The following is a 24,229-nucleotide window of genomic DNA, read 5'->3' on the forward strand; positions in this document are numbered from 1 at the left end:
GACCTAAGGTAACAAGATGCATCAGCACAAACATCCGGACAGAAATACCAACTTACTATGGCATGGACTGACTGAATTAATGTGGAGAACTAAAAACAAAGACAGTCGATAGATAAATTATAGGACAGGTGCTCGCAGGTCTTTATCAAAATGTATAAACATATTTTGATTTTCATGCTTTTTAACAAAAAAAGACAAGAAAGTAAAAAGGAAACACCAAGAAATCCATTTTTCTACTTAAATGTCCTTTTGAATGTATTACATATGTTCTTGAATTAGCAGATTTCTTGGTGCAGTTGTTCACATTACACTTGCATAACAATAACAAATGTGTAAAAGCGGTCTAGAGTGTGTTGCATCTGCTTTTTCTAAGTTGTTGGGTTATGTCACTGAAAGGGTCAGCTCACCTAATGAAAAAAACACACATTTACTCTCAGTTGTATCTAACCGTACTTTGATTTAGTTTGACCACAATTTGACATATCTGTCTGTTCCCTCAGCCCAATACAAAGGGATTGGTTTATTGTAAATAGCAGTACACGGAATCTGAATATTTAAAATAAAGAGTCTGTGTGAAGACTGATGCGAAAGTCAGTAGTTTTTCACATTCCAATAGTTAGAGAAACGTTTCATCTATAATCACAAATCTCAATCTCAACGTTGAGTCAATAGGGTTCATCTTCTGCAAACTATGGGTGTAAATTGTTTAAATTCATAAAAACATTAAACAAAATCTAGCATGGCTAAAAACTATGGGGACGTGTCACAGTGGCCCCAATACTCAGAATCTGGATATCTCAGAAGGTGGATATGAAATGAAGGCAATCTGCATGACTAGATATATGAGGGAAAATGTGTGTTTTGGGTAAACTGACCTTTGAATGTACATTGAATATAAAGGAACCTAACCTAACTTTGTCACATTCACAGGTGCATTTGAAAATCAGAATAATTTTCCTCAAAAGTATCCATTACATATTTAACGGAATTAATACTACTGTCTATTGTAAATAAACTTGATCAGGGGCTCAGACTTACGGACTGGTCTTCATTGATCGGGTCCCGGACGCTGCCTGTATTCTGGGGCACCCAAGGAGGGTCAAATATGGGAACACAAGGCATGCCGAGTATAGGAGATGGCAGAGTGAAGTTGATGCTGGGGGGAGGGATCTGAAACAGATAAATAAAGCAACGAATGGGTCAAATAAAACCATAGCACTATGTCAGGGAAATTGCAAGCATAGATATTAAGAACCACTTACGAACCTTATTGGACAAGTTGACAAAGACGGGTAATAAATATATACAAGACAGCGTTATTATTTGTACCTTAAAGATCTGCTGGGCTCCTTCTTCCATGCGAGGCCACACCTGGTAGCGAAAACGCCACAGTGTGTAAAACTTCAGGACGGAGTTGATGCGCTGGCAGGCCTCCTGGTGCTGGAACTCTGCCATCATCATTTCGGTCACCGCGTCGGGGACCTTGACAGCACACAGGAGGAACATGGCAGCTGGAGGGGGATTTGGAGAGTGGGAACGGGGGAGGAGGAGTGAGGAGAGGAAGGAATGAAAAGAAGGGAGCAAAGAGAGCAAGACAGGTCAAAGAGTAGGAAAGGGATGGAAAGAGGAAATAAATTGCTAAAAAGCTTCTGAATATCTAGGGCGAAATGAGAGTAAAGCCAGGTTACTCCTCATTAAATACAGTACCTCATATTAGCTTTAACAATTTAAAACCTTGGACATTAATTCAGTTTGAAGGGCGCGACAACATACAAAGTAAGGAATGCGGCGCCCACAGGCCGACTCACCTGCCGCGGCCGCCATGTGTTCATCCACACTGAGCAGGAGCTCCCAGGCCGCTGGCTGGATGTCTCCGTACATGTCGTCGGTCAAGATGGGAGCCGCCTTGATCAGCAGCGAAAGCGGCGCCGGCGACAGGCTCATCACCTGAGAGAAACACCAGCCACCAAACAAAAGGCAATCTGACCAACAGCGGTTTGGTAACGTGTACCTCATTCGTAACCATTATTGTCATTACTTCTTCTGAATGATGAAATCTGAAAGGATATTGCACCTGGTTGCGGATGTACTTGAGCATGCCGGTGTCCTTCTTCCCCTCCGTGTTGGAGTCCGTGGGTCTCCTCTTCATAGACGGGGTCCTCAGGCAAGACTTGTCTGAACACTGAAGGCACAGACTGGCTCATCAACCGCCACAAAAACAGGAGAAACAAACAGCACGGACCTTCTGTGAAGCCCACCTCTTTGCTCTTCTTGGCACGCGCCCCAATAAAACCGGAGGAGGCGCTCTCCTCTCTCAGGCTGTCCACTGTCTCCCCGTACACGAGCTTGATGGCGCGCACCAGACGGGCGCAGGAGCGGCTGTGGTGCTGGTAACAGCGAGGGTGGCAGAAGTCCACGTGGGTGCAGATGAAGCTCTGCTGGTTGCACAGCAGGATCATAATCTGTGCCGAGAGAGTCGGGGGAGGGGAGGAGAGGGGGAGTCAGTGATCAGAAGGAAGGGAGACGCCACGTGCACTCATGCACACGTTGAAGGGCCCGTACGTGGAGCCAGGACATGTTGCGGTGGTAGTTGTCCTCTGCTCCCCCAGAGCCCTGACCCTCCGGCTCTATGCTGGGTTCACTGGTGCTGAAGGGACTGCCTGCAGTACAGGAAGCACAGAGAAGAAGAACATTTGAAAATAATACAGCTTTATATGAAACGAGTGATGCCGCCCGGACCCGTCTGGCCCGTGTCTTACCGATGTCGGTGACGGTATCCCTGCTGTGCGTTTGCGACAGCAGCCCCTCGTCGTTCTCCGACCCGGAGTCCTGCCGCGGTATCTTGGTGCTCTTGAGGCTCCCGGCCCGGCGTATGGAGGACAGGGAGCCGCCTTTCTTTATGCGGAAGCTGCGAGCGCCTTTGATCTGGAGCAGCCGGGAGCCCCCGATGCGAATCTTCCGGCTCGGCGCTGGAGGGGAGGGCAGCGGGGCGAGATTGTCTAAATTATTTTCAACGATAAGCTGACGGGGGGCGGTAAACGCAGCGAAAAGGGCCTCGCTTGTGGGAGACCGGATCTCACCTTGGACTTCAGACTGCTTCTTCTCGTCGCAGACGGTGTCGGACTTCAGCGTGTGGCTGCTGCTGTTGAGCGAGTCGTGGCCGTCCTCGTCGTCGAGGATTCCCGCAAAGCTGATCTTCCTCTCGTAGCGCTGGCGGCCGAGATCCGGGTCCAGCCGCAGGCGGCAGCTTTCAAGATCCTGCGGCGGGATTTAAAGCGTGTGCATGATTAAAACCCTTTTTTTTGTTATTATTTACTTTGAATTCGTAGTTGTAACTTTATCTACTGTCAAAATGAACAGATTTCCACACAGAATCTTTTAATTCCACGGTACAATTATTTGTCTTGTTTATTAAGGATGTTTCTGATTGTACTACTGACCACCAGTGGTTCGGTGCGTGGGCGTGGTAGGCAGGGAAAGGTCTCCCGCAGGAAAGTGGTGATTTCCAACAACAGCTGGCAGGCAGCCATCTTCAGAGCGAAGGGGCAGCCACATTTTGTAGGATTGACTGTGTCTTAAAAATAAGGAAATGTGGTTAGAGGTACAGCTCAGTTGAGGTCTGCTCGCCTGTCTCATGTCAACGCTAAACACTATTTTATGACAGATGAAGTTTTGCGGAAACTAAAAAGAATATTTTACTGTTGAAGCATTAAACTCTCCTCTGACTCACTGTCATCCAGATAGTCCTCTTCCTCGTCTTCTTTTCTCATCCTCCGTTTGGTCTCCTCATCAAAGATGTAACCCAGGATGTTTGCAGGGCTCTCGCTGTCAGAGTGACACAGTTCACTGAGCCTCGTGCCGATGGCCTGAGCGGTTTAACAAACGCAGAGACACCCTCACATATATATATATATATATAGATAGATACATAGATATTGATAACTGATGGCAGAAATCTTTAACTCACATCTCCCCACTGGCAGAAATGTTTGGCGGCGTTCCACTGGAGCTTCTGGTTTCTTTTGTTGCCCACAACAGGTGATCGACCCCGCGAGAGGCCTCTCTTGGTAATGTTTACGTGGTGGCCCTTCATCCACTCCGGCCAGTTGCCACGGTTACAGCGGTGCACAAACCGGGCGCATTCGAGGAAGAGGGAGGCCCGGGCCACGACAGGAGCTTCCTGGATGGAGCAGAACGCAGATGAGGGATTTTAATGGCAAATGACGTTTTCGGTCAGGAAAACCGAAGGGGAACACACGTGTTCTCGGACATACCAGGTCCAGAGCAGCGGCGAGGATGGAGGCGTCCGGTATGGTCCCCGGCTCGCAGCAGTTCAGCAGGAACTGGAAGCGCTTCATGCCCTGTCGAATGGCGCCCAGATTCACTACGTTCTTGTTCTTCATGGCCTCCTGGCTGGCCGCCAGACGCTCTTGAAAGCCGTGAGGTCCTGGAGGAATATGTGAACAAAAGAGAAGACAGGAGAGCGGAGAGGAGGATATAACAGTGAAGAGGTTTATTTCTTTTCAAAAAGCACATTTGGGGGTAAGACTGCACCGAATATCATTTCTTGACATTGCATGAAGCAACATCACCATCCAGGACATTTGACAATAAAGCACTGAAGAGCCACCAACACATGAAGCTGAGTGAGAGATGGACACACAAGCAGCGACAGTGGTTGCACTTGGATGTCATCTCAGACACACGAAAACAACTATGCAGAGACTAATGTGAATAAAAGGCCACCTCCAGATCTCTTCTATAATATATTTTTCAATAAATCTAATAAATTGCGCTGAAATGACAAGTGTAGCCAAGGCCGTGCGGAGGGAAGCCGCCTGTGGACCATTCGGATTTTTAATCACTTTACTTAAACTCCGGCGTTGGAAGATACCACCAGACGTCACCACAGAAGAGACGGAGAAGAGCACTGACAGCGGCATGCCTGACACAGTAGCACAGAGATATGCTCGACGGTAGAAAGATGGTTTCATAGACATACAAGTTGATCCCACACCTCCGTTCCTCTCTGTCCACCAGGGAGCGGGAGAAGGAGGAGGGACAGGACGTGCAAGGAAGGGACGTCGGGTAACATGACACATTTAAGCCAATCAGTCAAAGCGTATCTTTGCAAACTAGCCACTGATTGGTTGAAAGTAACACATGGAGCGTAACAGAGGACGGGGGAGCGGGGGGGAGGCAGCTTGGCCGACAGGGAGAATGGCGGACGGAGAAACTGGCAGAAGAGAAAAGACCACGACTTTGCGAGGCAAGGCACGACACCACACGGACAAAACGGAGCCAGGGACGTGAAGAGAGAGAGAGAGGGGGGAATAGACAGGACGGTGGGGCGCAAGGGTGGGCAAGGGGCACCCCGGGGTGGGGGAGGTCTACCATCTTTCTCTTCTGTGTGGTGAAGCTTGGATGGATTCCGCCTGCCAGACCTCCATTTACCGAGCCGCTTGAAGAAATTCTCCTCCTCGTCCCTGGCGAACTCCGGCCCCACCGCGCCGCCCTCCAGCAGCTTCACCGCGCTGGTGAACTTCACCTGCGAACAGACAAGGATCTGTTTTGATTCCGTTATTCCACCCTTCAAAATAAACGTCTCCACGCTGTTTCCAAGCTTTTTTTCCCCGTTCAATAAATAATAAGTGTGGTAGTAGCTGTCAACAACCCCCCCCCCCCCCCCCCTCTGACCTTTGAACTCTGACGTATGAAGGAGAGACGATCCACCGAGCTGATGTCCAGCAGGTCCTCAACACCGTCGGTCAGTCCAGAAAGGGAAGAACGCTTCAACCAGTTGCCTGGAGAAATGAGAGTACAGCAAAAACGTCACGGCCGAATATCAAAATGTGTAACGCATCACACACGCAGGGTTACGAGGGCGAGCGGACATGCACACACTCACAAGGTTCGGGGAGAGGGAGGAGGAGGGGAAAGCGTTCCCTCATTGATTTACACACTGACGTTCATTCAAAAATGATACAAAAAGGTGCTTTTTATAAGACACATTAAACGGAAGACCTTGGTCAAGTGGCATTTCCAGATACTCTTCAATTCGCTCAATATCTTTTTCATATTGGAGCCAGCAGCATCAACAGAAGCTATTTGTGTCACACAATAAACTTTATTGTGATTATACAGAATTCAGAGTTGATAGAGAACAAATGTCATATTTCTATTTGACAATCTAAAGTCTATAATATTTACGTGAAAACCAAAGTGACAAATTGATCTGCAACTGCACAAATAAATCGTGTGGATTACATTTTTAACAATAACTACCCCGCTTACTGCGTCCCTGCTAAGCCAGTTCAGGTACATATTTACATTTACCCATTTTAAGCTTTAGCTAAGTCTCACCTACTAGCTTTCACTTGGCATGAACAAGCGCTCTTGCCTCAGGTTCGCAGTGCCGTTGGCTGCAGAGTGTTTGCATTTGTACAGCAACACATGACGCATTTTTGCAAATACAACTTGACCCGGGCCAGTGACACCGTACACGGGTAGACATGAAACAGAAATAGGGTATGAAGATGGCGCCACATCCACATACGTAAGACAGAGAGAGTGAGCGGGAGGCGAACAGTCCCACGGCACGCTGAGGCACAAGAAGGAAACAACAAACAAACCGAAGAGATGAAGGGACTTGGCCTCACGGCAAGTAATGTTGGCACACAAAACACAGCATGTAAATGCTTGGGGGAGCGAATGCGATGATGTGTGATCATGGGAATAAATACGTTAGTTGACACTGAAATATCAGTCAATATGCTCCAGTCTGGTCAGCATGCACAATGCAAATAAGAAAAGTAGGCTATCTTTGACTAACTACCAACACGAGAGGGTTTGTGTTCACGTCACTTCTTTGACTTTGAGGCTCAAGTTCCATTAAGGGGTAAAATACTGAGGGGAACTCACACATTTAACACTTTCAAAAAAGATTTGACATTATTTAAAAATATTCTAAAAGTCTTCAAGGAAACTCTTCAACGCTCACTGTCAAAAAGCCCGTTGCGGGACAAACTGACAAATGGCTCTGACCTATCGGCAGCTTCAGTTTCTTGCGAAGCGAGATGCGGCGGGATCTGGAACGCGAGCGCCGGTCCGTGGTGGTGCCGGAGTGTGCGGTGGTGCACTCGGAGGTGTCCTGCTCGGATTGGCTGCTGGTGTCGCTGGCGGCGCTCTGCGACTTGAACATCTTCCTCCAGAAGTCCTTCCTGCCCAGCAGAGCGCCGGGGATCTGCTCGTCACTGGAGGCACAGAGAGGGAGCGAAAGGCATGTTGGATTTGATTGTTTGGGATCAAAACATGCACTGCATGCATGCACACTAGCTCGTATATCAGTCAGACCCTTTGGTTTTGCGTGAGGGGGGGGGGGGCAACAGGGAAGAGATTCAAATGATTCCCATTTTGAGCAGAGAAATGGCGACCGACACAGATGGTGCTGTATGGAGATGCAGCGAGGTGGACACTCACTGTTCGGGGGTCTGGGGGGGTCTACTGGAGATGTAGCTGCGACACTCATCTGCAGCACTGGACACCTGACCCTTCTCCCCGGACACACCCGCCTCTGACCTGCGCACACACACACACACACACACACACACCCGGACACACAGACTCAGGCTCCCCGGTTCAGACGGCAGAGAGAACTCCCTAGAGACCCTCAAAATCCAAATCTAAGTTGAATATTACTTACTTTCCTGCATATTTAAATATACATTTGTGCTTATACTGCCTGGTTTGACTGGTTTTGTTTTCTATTTTTTGCAGTTAAGTTAAATAAAACAATAGAATACTGGGTGCTGCCCACTTCAAATCATGCAAATCTTGTTTGGTGCCATCTAAAGTTGCAATATTATCATTAAACCTGTGTCTTCAATTATTCCAGGGTGTCGTCTTTAATGCTTGGTCACATAACAAAGCAGAAATATAGGAAGGGCACCTTTGCCACCAATCACTTTGACGATAGGAACATCAAATCATTCACTCTGCAAGGAAAACAGATGCGGACACAACGCAAAAAAAGGAAGAAAGAAAATAAAAGAACAGCCAGCGGTGATGAGAAGCAAAGCTCTGATTCCACATAAAAAGAGAAAGTAAGACCACACACGACGAATCACTGTGATTGGATGGGAAATATTATGTCGCCATTTAATAAGGGGCCGGGCCCGATGTCTCTGCTCAAGGACACTTCAACATTCAATCAGCAAATGACAGAAACAGTGTCACAGGGGTCATTCCCTGTCTGCTGATTGGCCAGTACCTCCTGGGTCCCGGCTGCTTGGCCTCTTCCTTCTCCTCGGGTTTCTTGGTGGTGGTGACCTTCTCGGCGCTGTCCAGGAGGGCGCTCAGCGCCACCCGGCGGAACACATTTCCATGGGCCTCCTTAATGAACTGCACCAGCTGGCGGATGTCACAGTACAGGCCCTGCAGAAAAAGAGGGAGGCAAGTGAGAGGAAGGGAGAACAAAACGTGTATCAGCAAGAAAACGCCAATGGAAATGGACGGTCAGGCTGAAATAACTGTGCAGTCAAACAGTGTGCATGTTTACACATGCATATATATGCATAAATAGATGATCTACTGTATGTGAGCGCTCTCGAGTATGTCAAAACAAAAGCTCCAGCTTGTGAGTGGGTGGCCTCTGATCTTGTGCCATAATGGAGCCTGCCTTGAAAAGTGTGTCATCTCCCGCCAACGAGCACCGGCCACGGCAGCCTGGAGGCTTTCAAGGCACTCGGGATACCTCGGTGCTCTTACACATACGCTCAGACGAATACGAAGACAGGGTCTTTATCGACAAACTATCGATTAAAACGCAGTTCCTTATTGCTGCGCTGTAACAGCTCGGGAAGGTTGTTTTTTGTCTTAGAAGAAACAATTTAGGACAATCTGCAGCCGAGACACAAAAGTTGATGTTAGAAACATGTAGATCCACTGTTTTCTGCTCAGTTGATGGTATTTTCAATGAGTATACTCCTTCCTCTATTTGCAAAAAGCCAGAGCAAATATGATGCGTGTGTGAATCTAACGAGAGTAAGACAAACATGTGAAGCACGTACTGCGGCGAGGGAGAGCCACAGAGACGGCTCGGGGGGGAAGTGACGCAGGCAGATGGAACGGATGACTTTTTCGCTCACCAGGTTCTCGGGGCTGTGCAGCTCGTGTGTGGTCGACGCGCAGCGGGTTATGAGAGACTTGAACATGCAGCCCACCACAACCGCCTCCATGTTCTGGGCCACGGACTTGTTGTCCCCCGTGGTGAAGTTGTTACCGAAGCCTGCCTTGTCTGGAAGCAAGAGGGAGGCGGGAGAGACCACGGATCACACGGGGAGGGGGGGGGGGTTTAGTCAGCGCAGGGGGGAACATTATTGACAGCTGACCAGCTGGAGCATAAACCAGTGAGTCCGTCGACAGGGATGGGAGGTGGTAAATAAAGCATATGGGGGGGGGGGTAGCAAACTGAAAAGGATTCTGGGTAGGGGATAAGGAATTCATGCTGAAACAGAGCGTGTGGCCCTTTTCTCTTGGCCCACTTCAACTGTAAATACCAGATTTGATCATACACATTTTTTTGGTTTCAGGCGAGTTTTGTGACTTTCTGAGAGAGCGGGGGGAGCAGCAATGGAAGCGGTGCCGAGGGAAGGGTCTGATCGGGTGAGTATATTCATCTTATTGATCGTTATTGGTTATTGATCATGTGTATCTACCGATGTTTCTTTTTTTCGCCCTCCTGGACCTCTCCCCTGCACTGCCGTACTCTGCAAGAGAAAAGAGGCGGGGCACAGGTTGATTGACATCAGGCCAGCACAGACATGTTTGCGGTGTCAGAAAGGACGTGACACCCCACCTCTGGGAGGAGGCGAACTCGAGACACACACACACACACACGCACACACACGCACACACACACACACACACACACACACACACAAACCAAAAAAATAAACAGGGTGCCCTACTCTCTTTGAAAAGGTAAAACACTCATCGGTTCAGTAACTTGCCATTGACTCTGGACCACTGTATTTATAGTGTACAAAATATTTCAAATGTCAGTGCAAAACTGAATTGACATGTACAAAATGCTCAGCAGTAAAGCCCCCGATTGAGCAGAGATGTAATGGGCAAAGCCTTGGATTGGCAAGTGTACAGAATGGATGATTGAGTAAGGCAAGGTAGCGTTCAGCTCGGGTGGATGACTTAAAAAGGGAAGATGGGAGCAGGAGGAGAACGACATGAGGGACAAGCAGAGACGAGTGGAAGGAGGAGGGCAGAAGACAGATAAAAAAACAGTGCAAAGTGGAATGCAAAGTGCAGGGGGGGGGGCAGACGGTTGCATTACAATTCAGCTTCCTCAACCACGTTAGAATGTGTTAACTAACTCTTTATTTTATACCACTATGTAGTAATAATAATAATAAAGAATAAATGTAATGTAATTGTATAATAAACATTAGGTGGTTTGCTTGAGTGTCAACATCTGCACAGCAGCTGAAATGCTATTTAAAAATGTTTTCTGGCTTGAGATAAATACATAAATCCGCTTGCTAAAATGTCTACAAAGACAAAGCTGGTTGCCTCAAGTTATGCAGGTATAAACGCAGTTCTAATCGGCAAATGTTTGCACGCTAACACAAGACACTAAGATGATGAACATGCTGAAATTATATCGTTAAAACATGTAAGCTTAGTGACTGCATGTCAGCATTCAGACTTCTGCATTTAGCCTCACAGAGGCTGGCAGATTAATCATTTATACAAAAACAAAAAGCCTGTTGCAGCACCGCTGCACAGAATACCGACTTCTACTGTCTACAGCGTCAATTGTAACCTGAACCTCGTCGGTATTCAAAAACAATGTCGATCAAACCCCGATGCACCTTCACTTATGCTTGGCCTCATATGCATATTTCTCTCCGTGTCACAATCTGCGTCTGATCCCACTCACACACGCCACCATACTTACTGTCAGTGATGGGCTCCATGCAGAAGCCCAGCAGTGCATGCAGGAAGTCCACTATGTTATTGAGAGAATCTTTGTTGACGTACTCGCGCATTGTCTGTCGAAACTGCACCTTGTCCAGCTTATAAAGGCTGGTCAGGCAGTTCTGGGCCTGAAAGAAAGAATCTGAACATTAGAAGAAGACGACGTCGGGCAGAAATGAAAAGGCCTTGTTTGCTGTCTGGATAGAAATGTCCAATACAATACAACATAATATGATCAGCATTTAAACAGAACTGCAGCTGCTCCCTTACGTCAGTCATTTTAGATTCATGAATCTTTTACCACACCAAAGGAGCAATAAGGTTAGTAATCAGTAGATTGCTTCGCACGTCAGAAGCGGTTTTGTGGAAAGAGGTCTGACCTGCATCCGGAGGCGATCCCCTGACAAGCCGCGGTGTCCCTCGCCACAGCCATAGGCACAGCCCAGCGACTTCACTATTTTTATCAGCATGGTGAGAGCCAGGCGGTGGGTGCTGAAGCCAGAGCCTTCTTCCTGTTTCCGTGTCGAAGGAGTGAAGAACACAAACGTCAACGCGTAGGACCTTTGTGTAGATATATTTAGATATTCAAGTGTGTGACCAATAGGACCCACTTCAGAGAGAATACAGGAAGAACACACCTTTTTATCGTAATCCTTGTTATTTTTCACATCATCTTTGCTCCCTTGCCCACTCCCTCCACCACTTCCCCCCCCTCCTCCTCCTCCTCCTCCTCCTCCACCACCACCACCACCATCGCCCCCTCCACCCGCCCCCGGGAGGGACCCGCCTCCCTGGGCGCCCGCTCCGAGGCCCTGACCGGCCGTGTCTTTGGCTCGGGCCTCCTGGTTCTCCTTGTTGTCGGGCTTGCACAGCTTCTTGCCCATGTCGGGCACCACGCTCAGCTGCAGCAGGCAGTCGATGATATTGAGAGCCACGTCGCAGATCCTGGAGCTGATGTCGTGGCTGAGGACGGCGTAGAGAGCCCGCAGCACAGCCTGAGACACCAGAAGAAGTTGCTTATTTTATCCAACCAATGGTGCAAAAAGCATAGGGCAGAAAACGAGCAGAAAGTAAACTGAAAAGCTTCCGTGGGCTAGTAATGTGAAGCATTGAACTCAGTAAGTCTGTAAGCAGAGCAACAGCAAGTCAATGTCTATCAATATATGTCTTCACCCACAGGGAACCATTGGCCGTAGGTTTTAATGGAGGCCACGAACACTCACAGTGAGGTCCAGCATGCCGTTCTTCTGCACAAAGTTGTTGGTGCCCTCAATGTTCTCCCCTTCCTCCAGACAGGAGTAGTTGATGCAGGAGTCGGTGAAGCTGCGTGGCAGGTTGGCGCAGGCCAGCGGCTCCACAGGCATCTCGGGGACAGTGACGGGGTTGCACAGCTTCTTCATGTGCTCCGTGAAGAAGTCGGCGTAGCCGACGTTGAATGACGCCACCGTGGTGTTGAATGCAGCCATGGTGATGGTGGAGATCTGAGATCGCACTGCGGGCGAGAAAGGAGGCTTCGAGAGGACGGTACAGCGTGATGAATGTTATCATGCCGGTGGCAACCGTGACCGTGGGTGGAATAATAAATAATAATTCTCATGTTGTCTATTTTCAACATTACAGCATTGTTTTATTGTTCCTTAATTCATACTCAAATTATATATTTGAATGATCATCTTTGGTTCTCAGTAAACATAATGGCGTGCGTGGAGCAGAGCCGGAAGCCAGCAGTTATTCCTATATGTAAATTAGCTTTGTCACAGAATAACTTATGTAACTGGACTACTTCTTCTCTGCAGGTCTCAGTGGAGCCAGCATTGTCTAGCCTTCACTGCAGCCGATGAGACAGTAATATGAATATCATTTCTAATCTTTGTAGCAATTTGTGTATTCAAAGCTTTGCCCGTGTAAAATCAAATCATCAATTATTCTTTTGATTTGCTGGATATTTGTAGCGTAGAACACGGCATTATTTGGAAATGTGGCTCGATCTCGCATTAAGATCTATTCCACAGGCCACGGCTCTTGTCCTCACCCTCTCTGACGGTGTTATCGCTGTGGCTGTTGGAGTGGTCGGGCATGTCTCTGAGCAAAGAGTGGTGGGAATGAGAGTGCTTGGCACTCAGACTATCGGCGTCTGCAGCAGTGTCCGTGCTGCCCCTCCGTGTGAACTTGCCTGGAAAGTGACAGATACATCAGGTTGAAAAAAGTTTAAAGTATTGCGTTTCCCTGCATGTAGTGAGTATTTGTATATGTGTAGAAAATGTCATCCTCTGAATGGAGCTCATTTGAAGCAGCAGCTAAGCCAAATAGACATATAACAGCATCAGAACTCTGAATAGTGTCTATATGCCTTGAGCTAGTTTTAATGACACCCCTCAAAGAGCAGAGCTAATAAGACACACATAATGTTAATGAAGTGACCCAATTCATTAACCGACAGCCGGATCCAAACAGAATCCTCTGACTCACCAGCTGGGAGCTTAGGAGAGAGGAAGCACGACTGCGAGCTGGTGGCATGCGATATATTCTGATTGTCAGCGGCGCCCCGCCTACCCATGATGGTGGCCTGCCAGCCCCCGCGGTCCAGAGCCCGTCGGTCATCCCCGAGGCCCGAGAAGCTACCGAAGGAGAAGGTGCTGCGGGTGGGCGAGACGTCCAGGTGGTCCTCGTGGAGCAGGAAGGGAACGCCCATACGCCGCTGGCGCTTCTTCCCCGCGTGATGGTACGGGATGGAGCCCTTTCGCTCGCGGTCGTCACGCCGGTTCTTAAACTATAAAAGCAAAGGGGGGTGGGGGGACTAAGGCTTTCCCAGTAAGCACACAATCCTCTCATTCCTTAAACACTGATGCAGACGTGCAGATATTTTTTCTCACGTCTGGACGCCACACTCTAACCTTCTTGAAAATGCTCATGCCCAGGTCGGAGGAGAGGTCAGGGACGGCCTGACGACGGAGGCTGGTCAGAGAGACCTTCGTAAACGTCTCTGTGCTCAGAGACTTCCCCTCTTCGTTGCATTTCAGAGTCATGTCCTGCAAAACACCGCAGAGCAGATGACGTCGTGGGGAGCGCAGCGCGCATATCAGAAGGACTACGCGTTTTTGTCATTGCCGTCATACAGACAAAAGAAAAAGATAAGGATACGTACTTATTAAACTAAGACTTTTCCCCCACATTAATCCTCCTTTGTCTTCCTGCCAATACCTGAGTCTTGTGGGTGTTGACCAGTGACGGCGTAGCCGCCACCATGGAGCTGCTGCGGGGACGCGGCAGAGGCGTCACCGAGGGTTCGGAGGTGCGCTCGGGTCTCTCCTCCAGGATCTGCCTCAGGCGCTGCAGGTAGAACATCAGGGCCCAGTGCACGCCCTCCTCTGTCCAGTGCGGCTGCAGCAGGCAGCGCAGCACCGCCACATCGAAGTACGTTGCGTAGCGTGCTCGTTGGGCCATGGAGGTCAGCAGGCCGGCGGGCGCTGATGTCCTTAAAGAAGTGAGAGGGAGTGACGAGGACATTATAGAAATCTGACAAATGCCAGTGAAATCAGGGATCATGAAGTAGTCGTACCCTACCAGCGCTTTCACACGACGATGAACAAAACAATTACCCCTGGTCATGGCATTTCTTCTCATATTAGCCTGTCATCATCTCCCGGCATATTGCTTCATTAATGCATCAAAGGAGTATGGTAAACAAGGGCAGAGCCCCCCTCTAGCATCGTCGGGGAGAGAAGGGGGCCTAAGCCTACGTGAGTCCACTATAAATAAGCCGGCATGAAGGTCAGCGGTTGGTGAGCTGCAGAAACATATTGATATGCCATGAGAGGAGGAGAGAGAGAGACAGAGGAGGGCATTTAATCTTCGCCGCTGTAATAAATGGAGCAGGAGGAGATGGTCGATATCTACATGAATCACTTTGAGAGCAGGCGGCAGAGGGAGGCTGTATCGTGTTTCTCCGTCTAGCCGACACGCATACACTCTGCCTGCTGCTGTTGTGTCATGTCGCCAAGGAGACCAAGTGACGGCAGGCAGCGGGTACAACCCCCCCCCATCCTACCCTCGCGACTGCATGCGTTGGGAGAGACGCAGGAGCCAGCGGGTTGCCATGGAAACTGCCACAGCATCAGCAGCGCGCTGTGAGTGGAGCCGTTGCAGCGGATGAGTAAGCTGCATTAATCACAGGACCAGAGGTGATTTTATCCGGGCAGTGCGGCACAGAGGTGTGTGAACAACGGCATGAAACGAGAATATAAACTCTGGCCTTGCCTCTGAGCTGGGAGATGTGTTAGACTAGTTTGATTAGATCCCAGGGTTAAAATCTATTGATTGCACAGCCCCTCCTCTCCGTACAGTAGCAATCCAACATGAAAGCGTGCAATACATTCCAACTTATAGACAGATCCCTTCTAATGTCTAAATTATCTCCTAATGTGCAGCTAATTCACACCCGGCTCCCATTCTTAACTTTGTTCTCGTCCTGCGCAGGGCTTCACATGCAGCCTCTCTGAATTCCCACGCCCAAGACCTGGAGAAGGCAATTCATCAGTCACTGTTGAGTGTGTGCTACGGAACAATAGGGATAAATCTCAGCCTTGCTGCAGTACCATGTGACTGCTTGAAAAACCCTTTGATGTTTGAGTGTATGAGAACATAGCTCAGGGGACGAGGCGGGGAGGGAGGGGGGGGGGCTCACTTGATTTGCAGTCAGTTGCTGGCTGTCAGAGTGATCATGAGAAGCATTGGAGGGACTTATTTGGTTGTCAGAATGAGTTGAGATAAGCAACGGACGGCTTATCAACCTCTCTTCTCTTTCTCCCACATCCCTCTCTCTCAGGGTTATGACGAAGCAGAAACGGGAGACGTAAAAACAGAAAACACCCACAGTGGATGTGTGAAATGAAGAGTGTTTATTTAAAGACTGCACAGAGTAATTGGTGTCTTATGGACACATTTTAAAATCATGGATCACCCACATTTGATTTAGCTATTTGATGTCTGAATAATACATACTTTTTCATCTATGTAGTAACATAAGGACTAGTAGGTCCAATAGGTTGTTCTGTATGCTTTTTTACACTCAATAATTTATCCCCAAGGCACCTTTGAGCACATTTCTGGTAAACAAAAGATTTGAAGCAGTGATTTTGCTTGTGATTCTTTTTTAGAGAAACTCAGATCCAAAAGATCCGCCGTATAACCAAAACTAGATTCTTGGCATAGTCATTTACCTGTTGCCGATTAAACCTGCCTCGCCAGAGCTAAAGCGAGCGCGGACTGAGCCTTCGTCTGGCGGTGAAAACAGGACGATGCCAGACTGGCCGCGTACAGACCGAAAGAAGCCAGGCTATGTCATGCCAGGCCGGACACGCTGCCAGCATTAGACATGTAGCACATTACTTCTGCTTAATTACCCCGGTTGGGGGGACAAACGTCACAGGGGCGTGCTATTACTCAAGCAAGACCGGCCTCTTTGAGTCTGTGTGTGCGGATTAAGGAGGAAAGGAGGAGCTATTCATGTACGCTAGCTCCTGCGAGCTAGCAGAGCGAGCTGTGCCGCGTGTGCAACAAACGCCGCCACGGGGGTAAATGTTTTGCCATCAACAAGACGATGGCACCAGTTGCGTGTCAGCGCGGGTCAGCGCACCGCCTCGTCGCACGGCAGGCCGCGTCACGTACATCATTCATTCATGGAAGCTTTTGTGGATGCAGCGTTGGCCATTAAATCATTGATGATTATGATAATGATGACTGGACATGTGAGTAAACTTGACTTGAGTTATTGGGAATTGTCTTTTTATCACCTTTTTATCAATGGTTTTAAAAATGTCTTCCTCTTCCTGCTGACCCGGATATTGAACGTAAGCCCGGGACAAAGAAATCCATAATGCACGCATGACCAAAAGGTCAAATTGATGAACAGTTCTCACTTTTTCTTGGAAGGACCTTTCACTGCTGGGGGTTGTTGGGAAGGGCCACCTTTCTCGACCGAGTTACCACGACGACAGCTCCTCTCTCCAGCTGCGGGGGAGGAGGAATCCGATTGGGCGGCTTCGCAAACCACCTGGAATCCCTGTGGGTGGGAGGGAGAGATGGACAGATACTGCAGATGGATGGATGAACGGGAAACACAGACCCAACGGTTCCTAATAATTAAAGGCTCCGGGGTTGGACAGGAGGCTGCTGTCATGACCCCGGCTAATCTCGCTAATGCTCGCGAATGACTGGTGCTAATGAATACCAGCCGCCAGCCTCTGGGGGACATTAGAAATTGGGAAGGGAAGAGTCCTTTCCGAACGCGCTCCATCAACATGGGACAGTGAATCGGCTTAAAGTGCTCACTCACCATGGGACCCGGGTTGCCGGATCCACAGGGGCTGCACTGGTTGTTGACGGGGGAGTTCCTCTTTGCTGCGGAGACAGGCGTAGCGGATTACACGTCTTAATTAGGAACAAACAAAGCAGGTTAAACTCTTACACGGGACGTTTACGGCCCCTAGAAAGGACTCTTTTCATCCCAACCTGTTACAATGTTTCTGACTGGTTTGATGAGCGCGGTGAAGGCGGGGATGTCGGGCTGCCGGTGCTCCCACATCGGCTGCCATATCACCAGGCCGCTGGCCAATCGAAAGGTCAGGTCCGACTCCTTGGGAAAAAAAGTGACGTATTCAGAAATCACATTCGCAGAGGAGGATTTTTTGGAATTAAGCCCTTCCTCCCAACCATCCAATCATCATGTAATCAATGTAAGGAGCACCTGGTGAGATGAAACCCATTTTATGACTTCATATGCTTAAGGTGATTTAATCACCTTGTATTCTAAAGTGCACTTACTATTATAATATGATCCCTTATACGAGAATCAGTGAGTACACACAAATCAATAGCCGCTGGGTGGCATTGAGTGTGAGTGTGCCAGGGTTTCATAAGGGACAGGCTGAATGAAACCGCTGCAAAATATCTTTCAACGATTACAAATAAATGCAGTTTCACTGATTAAGTCATTTATTTTACAACAAAAACTAATAGGATTGTACAGCTGGAATGGATGGAATTGATCCGGTTTATCGGCCCATTTCAAGGTATCTCCAGCTACGGACCTTTATCCGGTGAATGAGCGGAGCGAACAGGAACACAAACAGCTCCACCGTGGCCATGCTCTTGTGGAACAGCTTGGTGCGAGCATGCTCGTCCTCCTCCGGCAGGGAGCCGCCATGCTGGGGGCCCGACCCCCCCAGGGCGGATCCGGAGCCAGAGCCGGGAGCCCCCGGGGACGAACCCTGGTTGCCAACCGGCTGGAGGAACGCGCTGCTGCTGCTGCCGCCCGACCAGCCGTGGCTCAAGCTGGGCTCGTGGTTGCACTCCTGAGCGGCGTCCAGCAGCATCCAGTGCAGCGTGTGCAGCAGCTTGGTCTCGGCTACGCCCAGCTTGTCCTGGTGGCCTGTCGGGGGTCAGAGGTCAGCGTGAGAGAAAGTACAGCTCCGGCATGAAGGGCTAGCGTGCGGTGAGTTTTAGCGCATGAGGGACTTTGGAACTTCTGGGGATGGTGTAGATATCTACTTGTGTCACATATCTTGCTGACATTGTGAAGGCAACAAATATAATGCAGAGCGGCGGATGAATTATGGATCGTATAAGTTGTTTTTAAGCAAAAAGTTACCCGGTTCAAGCTTTCTTGATGTTTTTTTATTATGTCATTATTAGTGCTCTGGTCCAACTCTTAATCTTACCCGTACATTTTAATGCTCAGTGTATTTTAGTGTCCTACACCAGTGGTCCCAAACCACTGGGCCGTGGACCGCTACCGGTCCGTGGGCCATTTGGTACCGGGCCGTACCACAGAAAGAATTATTTTTTTTTCTTTCTGAAAAATGTTTTATTTTGAAAATTGCCCGGCTTTTCTACTAATTATATGCGCTCGTCCCTCTGACAGATTCCCCACGCGTCACCAGGCGTTTTTCTTCACGTTTACAATTGTCCTCTAACACGGCGCGTGCACGGCAGTTTCGCCCACCAGCGAACACAGCGCGCGCGACTACTTACAACCCCCCCACGCCCCCCGTCGGTAGCTCCGCCCGCAACGACAACTACCCCCCCCGTTATTCCGCCGGACCTTCTCGACCGGTCCGCGAAATATTGTCTGACATGAAAACGGTCCGTGAGGTAAAAAAGGTTGGGGACCACTGTCCTACACTGTCTGCGTATTTCGGTGCTTTTATTTCCGATTGTGATAATCCAGACACGTGATGTACTTACTCAGGCGGTTCTATAGCTGCCCTCTGGCTGAAGGAACATCAGCTTTGTGTTTTGTTGAATGAGCATAACCGTAGGCGGACTGTCCCCTAAAGCGGGGGTCATGTGTGTGTGTGTGTGTGTTGCGTGTTCTCACCCAGCCTGTTCCTGTTAGATAGCAGGATGGAGGTGCAGTGGAGTACATGAGGCAGGGCCGCCTGGACCAGCTCCCAGCGGGAGATGCTCTGAATGGCCTCCGACAGCGCCGGCGACAGCCCGTGGAGCTTATTCTCCACCAGCACCCGCTCAAAGGACTGGAGAGGCAGCCGGAGGGAAGGAGAGAAAGCGACATCAGCAGGGAACTAAAGCCTCTTTCTTCGACTGTCTGAATGCCCCTTGTGGCCCCGAGCAGGGAGATGCCGGTGGGAGAGACAGCTCTGCTTAGATCCAAAAGGATCCGGCGAGGTGTCATTATGGAAACGAGTTTGGGAGAAGGCAGGGGGGAAAATTAATTTGCTAAATGCAAAAAAGTCAAGAGCCCCCTTGATGTGCAGGTGCATTAAGGTAAAAACAGATTATGGAGCGATTATTTCTCCACAGATGGTATTATGAAATAACTCACCACACAAGATGCTTCATACTGTTTTCCCAACTTTGGACGCAGAAATGCACTGAGAAACACAAAAAACACGCTTACATAAAATATTAAAAATGATAAATGTAGGGTACGGCATAAAATATCCAGTGTCAGACTGTTTTTCTAATGAAATACACCACAGGACGTGTTTGTACAGCAAACAGCATTTCACAGCAGCTGCCCCACAGGCCACTTGTTCTCTTTGGACCCGCTTCCTGCATTTGCTTTACAGGTGTGTGACATCATGTCTTCTGCATCTGCCTCCGCTCACAGTTAACACTCACCCCCCTCCCCCATTTACAACATTCAATGACACCAGCAAACTGACACACTCGGTGCACACGCATATCCATTCAGGGACGTTGAACTACAAGAAGGCAAAGCATCTTATGTTGGCGCTGAACAGGAGAAAAAAAAATAAACGCAGGTGTCTTTTTAGGGATGACACAGCTGCTCTCATACCCGCGATCCTCCCCCTTTTCTGCCGTGGAAAACACCTGTTATCGATTCCCACTGACGCACGCACCCACCTGGTTTGCCTCCACAGGAAGGTCTGGATGGGGAACGGTATTCCTTTCCCGCACTCCGGCTCGTTATCGTCCAGGCTTTTCCTTTTCACCATTTTGGCCGGACCTACCTGCCGCCCCCCGCCCCCCCCAAGGCCCCCCCCTCTCCCCTGTCACCCTCCGTGTGCGAGCGCCGGGGCGCGCGCGGCTGGCTGGCTCTGCCCAGGTGACCGGCGGGATCCGCTCACGACATGATCGGGTTCGTCCTGCGTAAAATGGCTGCAAGTGTCGGTCGGTCGATCGGCGGCAATAGAGAGAGAGAGAGAGAGAGAGAGAGAGGGGGAGAGAGAGAGAGATGGTGAGGGGGGGGGGCTCGGATTTCAGCACCTCCCTCGTCGGACAGCGGCAGTTGATGCTGGTGCTGATTTATCGGCAGACGCAGTGTGCGGCTGCGCCAGATGTTCTCCTTCTTAACCTTTCTTCTGCTTTGTGCGTCTTTAAAAAAAAATTAAAAAACGACACGGCGGTTGACTTTTTTTCGGGGAAAAAGCACGCAAAACGCCCGCAGCTGCGTTGCACGCGTCATCCCTCAGCTGCACATCAACAGGTTGCTTGATGACGGGTGGACGAGGTGTGACGGACAGTCAACAAGGTATGAGGCCACTCCAGGGTCTCTTTTTCAATATCAGATATTACTTTTCAAAGTAACAATACTAACGTTAGTTAGTTAGTTCTGGTAGAAAAAAAAGGCCAATTTAAAATATAACGTTAGTGGAGTAGAATTAGTGGCACAAAAGGAAATACCATTCCTCAGTTAATGTAAACGTACCTGTAAATTGCAGTTAACGTGAAATACTCTACTTTTTTAAAGCAAATATGCCTTTTTTGGCAAAAACGACATATATAATAATAGTTAACTGCATTAGCATTAGCTTCTACAACGCTCGTGTCAGTATGCTAATTAAACCTGAAGCTAACGAACACAGTCCGTTTAGCGCAAATAGAACCCGGAAAACAGTTGAACTTCGTCCAAAGGTCACAAAACGTGCCTACCAGTTCCTCCAAACCTCGCTTACAGACACATAGTTATCGTTTCCTCTTCATTTAACGTGTTGAGGCACAAATAAGTCACGCCTAAGGCAACACCGTGTATGGTAACAAATCCCAAATTGTGGCCACCTGAAAGTCGTAAAGCGGACACTAGAGGGCGCAATTTCACGTTACTGGTTCACGTCACTAGGGGACGCTGTTTTACGTCATTACATTACACACGATTCAAAGCACATTTGATAAATAAACATGACTAACACACATCAAAATAAATGAATCTAGAGAGACAATTCATTTTTCATTTCATTTATCACAGATTGAACATTTTACACCGCCGGCAATATTTTTGCAAGCTTTTTTTAAAATACGCTGGAAATAAATCATACAAAAACCAGCGCAAATGTGTTTTTATTTCCTTTATTACTGTTCTCATCATCCTGTAGGAGCATTTGTCATCAGTATGTCTCAAACATCGGAAAGAGTGCACACATCTACATGGTCTTTTAAATACACTTACACAGGCAAAGAGGAGCTGTGGGGGGGGGATATAGGATGCACAGAAAAACACTGGAGGGGCAACCAACACCAGGGGAGGAGGGGAAAGGGGGCTTGGGGAGTTCCACAATGGTGAGCAGAGAATATGCTAGAACAGTTCTGTTTTTTATTCTTTTTTTATAATGAATTCTAACCGTTGCAAGGTGGCGGTTACTCCCATTCTTCATTTCTCCATCGTTTCGGCTTTCATTTCCTGTGAAGTTACTGGTCCAATCGCACTAAAGGGCCAGGTAGCTGCTCTACTAATGGAATGTTTTCTCATAAAGCTTCATTTTTTCTACTTTTGGTGCAGTTCGGTGGGGCTGAGGAGTTGACCTTGAAGTAGAAACACTAGAATGCGTGCCGGTTTAAAAAATGCTTCAAATAGATCTAATTTATTTTTGCCATGCCAGCATAACAGCATTGTTGAAGCCTAATAAAATCACAGAGCTAATGTAAAATCAAACAAAAATAGTAGCCCATTGGTCTGCGAAAAAGTCGGCGGGAAAGCTTAGCCTTTAAGCGCTTTACTCTGCATAACTGCAGTGGTGTTTCACATTGAAGTGCTAATAAGCCAGTGTAGCTGCAGGGAACATACAAAATAACTGCAACAACCTCCACTACTGTGACAGATATAAAAAGAAAACAACACAAGGAACAAATTTAAAACAACCCACAAACAAACAAAGAAATCGCGTCACATCTGAGCAGACATGCTTTTCAGCCATTCTTCCGCAATTACAGTTACAAGCCATGTTTCTGGAAGTTAAGTCTATTTCTTGCATTCAGTACCATATTAATTCTGCATGAGCATTATGCAACAGCTGACCATACCGCTTTACCTCATACGAGTGGAATGTGACGATGCTTCTCACACTAACAATTACAGTACAATCGTAAAAACCTTCAAAGCCTTGCTGGACAAACACATCCACTCAAACCTTGGCGTTCAGCCTATCTACAACAAGAAAGAAAAGTCCATATTTGAGTGAACGAGAATAAATGAAATACAAACACTGAGGGGCCGTGTCCCATTCGGACCGGGTGAACGAGAAATGAACCCTTGAGTTTGGAAAAATCCCACTGGAAGGGCCGGATGAGTGGCGGATGGACGGGACAGTCAATTACCTACAACTGGGGGGGGGGGGGGGGGGCGGATGGGGGTCATGTTGCAGTGAGGGATCATGGGAGAAAACACTGGATGCTTATGAGTGAATGGGAATCCTGGAGGGTTTGCTACGCTCACAAGCCCTGCTTGGCCAGGGCCGCCGTGACGTCCTGGGCCAGCGTGGCCAGCTGGGGCGAATCCAGGACGTTGATGCTGCCGGAGGAGGACAGGCGAGGGGAAGTGCCCCCCGTCTCCACCCCGGGGGAGTGCGTGATGACGATTTCCGCGCCGTGATCCACCCGGGCTTTGGCCGTTTCCCGGAAGGACAGCTTGTGGCTCTCGATCTGTTGGGTGCGGTAATATTCTTTACTTCTACACGAACAGAATACTCGAGTGTCATGTGCGTCTTTATTTCCTTTTACCATAACATTCCCGCCTCCAGGAGTGTGGCTGGTATTCCCCAGAGAGCCGACCTTGGCGGCGGCCTTGTCTTTAAAGTCCAGCTTCACGTTCTCAATTTGTACATTACCTCCGCCTGGGAACAGGAGCAGAAGAAAAGCGTCAAACCCACAGGGGGCATCGCTCGCCCTCCAGGCTTCCACAGAGCCCAGAGCCCAAGTGTGCACTCCACAGCACGCGGCAAGGACACTCAGTCTTTGGTTTTCGAGCTGTCTCAGGGGCTAAATTGTCATCTAAAACGGCACAATGTACACGCTTTCTTCGTAAAAGCTAAAGAAGTGCCGTACCTGGTCTGTGACGGATGTTGGACATGGAGCCACATTTGGCGGTGATGTGGCTCAAGTCGATCTTCTTGGTCTGGATTTGGACCTGTTGGGCCGCGGCACATGTTAACACACGTATACCTGACGGTGTGCAAAGCAGAGGCAGTTCATGCCTAATCGTGTATGTTTAATGTGTGCGTCACTCACATTTCCGCCGCCCGCTGCGTAATGGATTTTGTCCAGGGAGCCACATTTGGCCTGAACGTGGCTGAAGTCCAGTTTGACACTTGGGATCATGACCTGGGAATGACAGGGGGACAGTGGAAGTCACGCACACTTCAAACATTGAGGGCACGGCTGGCTGGGCGGAGCATTAAAAAGCCCCAAAGATAACATCACTCGGGGGAAGTTGGGAACTTTCCCCGGAGGAGTAACATGGATAGACGGCACTCTGGATACA

At 48.8% G+C, this 24,229-nt stretch overlaps 2 protein-coding genes across 76 annotated transcripts in view; both read right to left on the reverse strand.

Moving 5' to 3' along the window:
* Positions 1-21,535, reverse strand: part of unc80 (unc-80 homolog (C. elegans)) — a 35,635-nt gene extending 14,100 nt beyond the window's left edge. For 8 of the 26 annotated variants that reach the window (XM_078099983.1, XM_078100093.1, XM_078100044.1 and 5 more), the window contains exons 1-33: positions 20,380-20,642; positions 19,835-19,883; positions 19,370-19,526; positions 18,081-18,421; positions 17,503-17,626; positions 17,327-17,391; positions 16,911-17,053; positions 14,194-14,467; positions 13,887-14,021; positions 13,462-13,762; positions 13,025-13,165; positions 12,216-12,484; positions 11,373-11,987; positions 10,973-11,120; positions 9,717-9,767; positions 9,147-9,295; positions 8,270-8,433; positions 7,045-7,253; positions 5,698-5,804; positions 5,395-5,548; positions 4,275-4,447; positions 3,968-4,180; positions 3,731-3,866; positions 3,441-3,574; positions 3,081-3,258; positions 2,760-2,999; positions 2,563-2,660; positions 2,259-2,462; positions 2,075-2,182; positions 1,809-1,947; positions 1,330-1,511; positions 1,039-1,170; positions 57-89 (exon numbers count right to left, since the gene is read on the reverse strand). In XM_078099983.1, the coding sequence (XP_077956109.1) occupies positions 57-89; positions 1,039-1,170; positions 1,330-1,511; positions 1,809-1,947; positions 2,075-2,182; positions 2,259-2,462; positions 2,563-2,660; positions 2,760-2,999; positions 3,081-3,258; positions 3,441-3,574; positions 3,731-3,866; positions 3,968-4,180; positions 4,275-4,447; positions 5,395-5,548; positions 5,698-5,804; positions 7,045-7,253; positions 8,270-8,433; positions 9,147-9,295; positions 9,717-9,767; positions 10,973-11,120; positions 11,373-11,987; positions 12,216-12,484; positions 13,025-13,165; positions 13,462-13,762; positions 13,887-14,021; positions 14,194-14,467; positions 16,911-17,053; positions 17,327-17,391; positions 17,503-17,626; positions 18,081-18,421; positions 19,370-19,526; positions 19,835-19,883; positions 20,380-20,471 (5,658 nt within the window). In that variant the 5' untranslated portion in view covers positions 20,472-20,642. Of the gene's footprint in view, positions 1-56; positions 90-1,038; positions 1,171-1,329; positions 1,512-1,808; positions 1,948-2,074; positions 2,183-2,258; positions 2,463-2,562; positions 2,661-2,759; positions 3,000-3,080; positions 3,259-3,440; positions 3,575-3,730; positions 3,867-3,967; positions 4,181-4,274; positions 4,448-5,394; positions 5,549-5,697; positions 5,805-7,044; positions 7,254-7,479; positions 7,579-8,269; positions 8,434-9,146; positions 9,296-9,716; positions 9,768-10,972; positions 11,121-11,372; positions 11,988-12,215; positions 12,485-13,024; positions 13,166-13,461; positions 13,763-13,886; positions 14,022-14,193; positions 14,468-16,910; positions 17,054-17,326; positions 17,392-17,502; positions 17,627-18,080; positions 18,422-19,369; positions 19,527-19,834; positions 19,884-20,379; positions 20,646-21,408 lie in introns of those variants that run through there. The other 18 variants (XM_078100110.1, XM_078100107.1, XM_040190525.2 and 15 more) reach the window with 14 other exon arrangements.
* Positions 21,536-21,808: 273 nt separating this feature from the next.
* LOC120827560 (uncharacterized) overlaps positions 21,809-24,229 on the reverse strand; it is a 36,605-nt gene continuing 34,184 nt past the window's right edge. For all 50 annotated transcript variants that reach the window (XM_078100185.1, XM_078100141.1, XM_078100144.1 and 47 more), the window contains 4 exons: positions 23,977-24,069; positions 23,794-23,875; positions 23,470-23,582; positions 21,809-23,391 (listed from right to left, as the gene is read on the reverse strand). In XM_078100185.1, the coding sequence (XP_077956311.1) occupies positions 23,182-23,391; positions 23,470-23,582; positions 23,794-23,875; positions 23,977-24,069 (498 nt within the window). In that variant the 3' untranslated portion in view covers positions 21,809-23,181. The remainder of the gene's footprint in view (positions 23,392-23,469; positions 23,583-23,793; positions 23,876-23,976; positions 24,070-24,229) is intronic.

This window comes from Gasterosteus aculeatus, chromosome 1 (genome assembly GCF_964276395.1).
Source record: "Gasterosteus aculeatus chromosome 1, fGasAcu3.hap1.1, whole genome shotgun sequence".
Classification (NCBI taxonomy): domain Eukaryota; kingdom Metazoa; phylum Chordata; class Actinopteri; order Perciformes; family Gasterosteidae; genus Gasterosteus; species Gasterosteus aculeatus.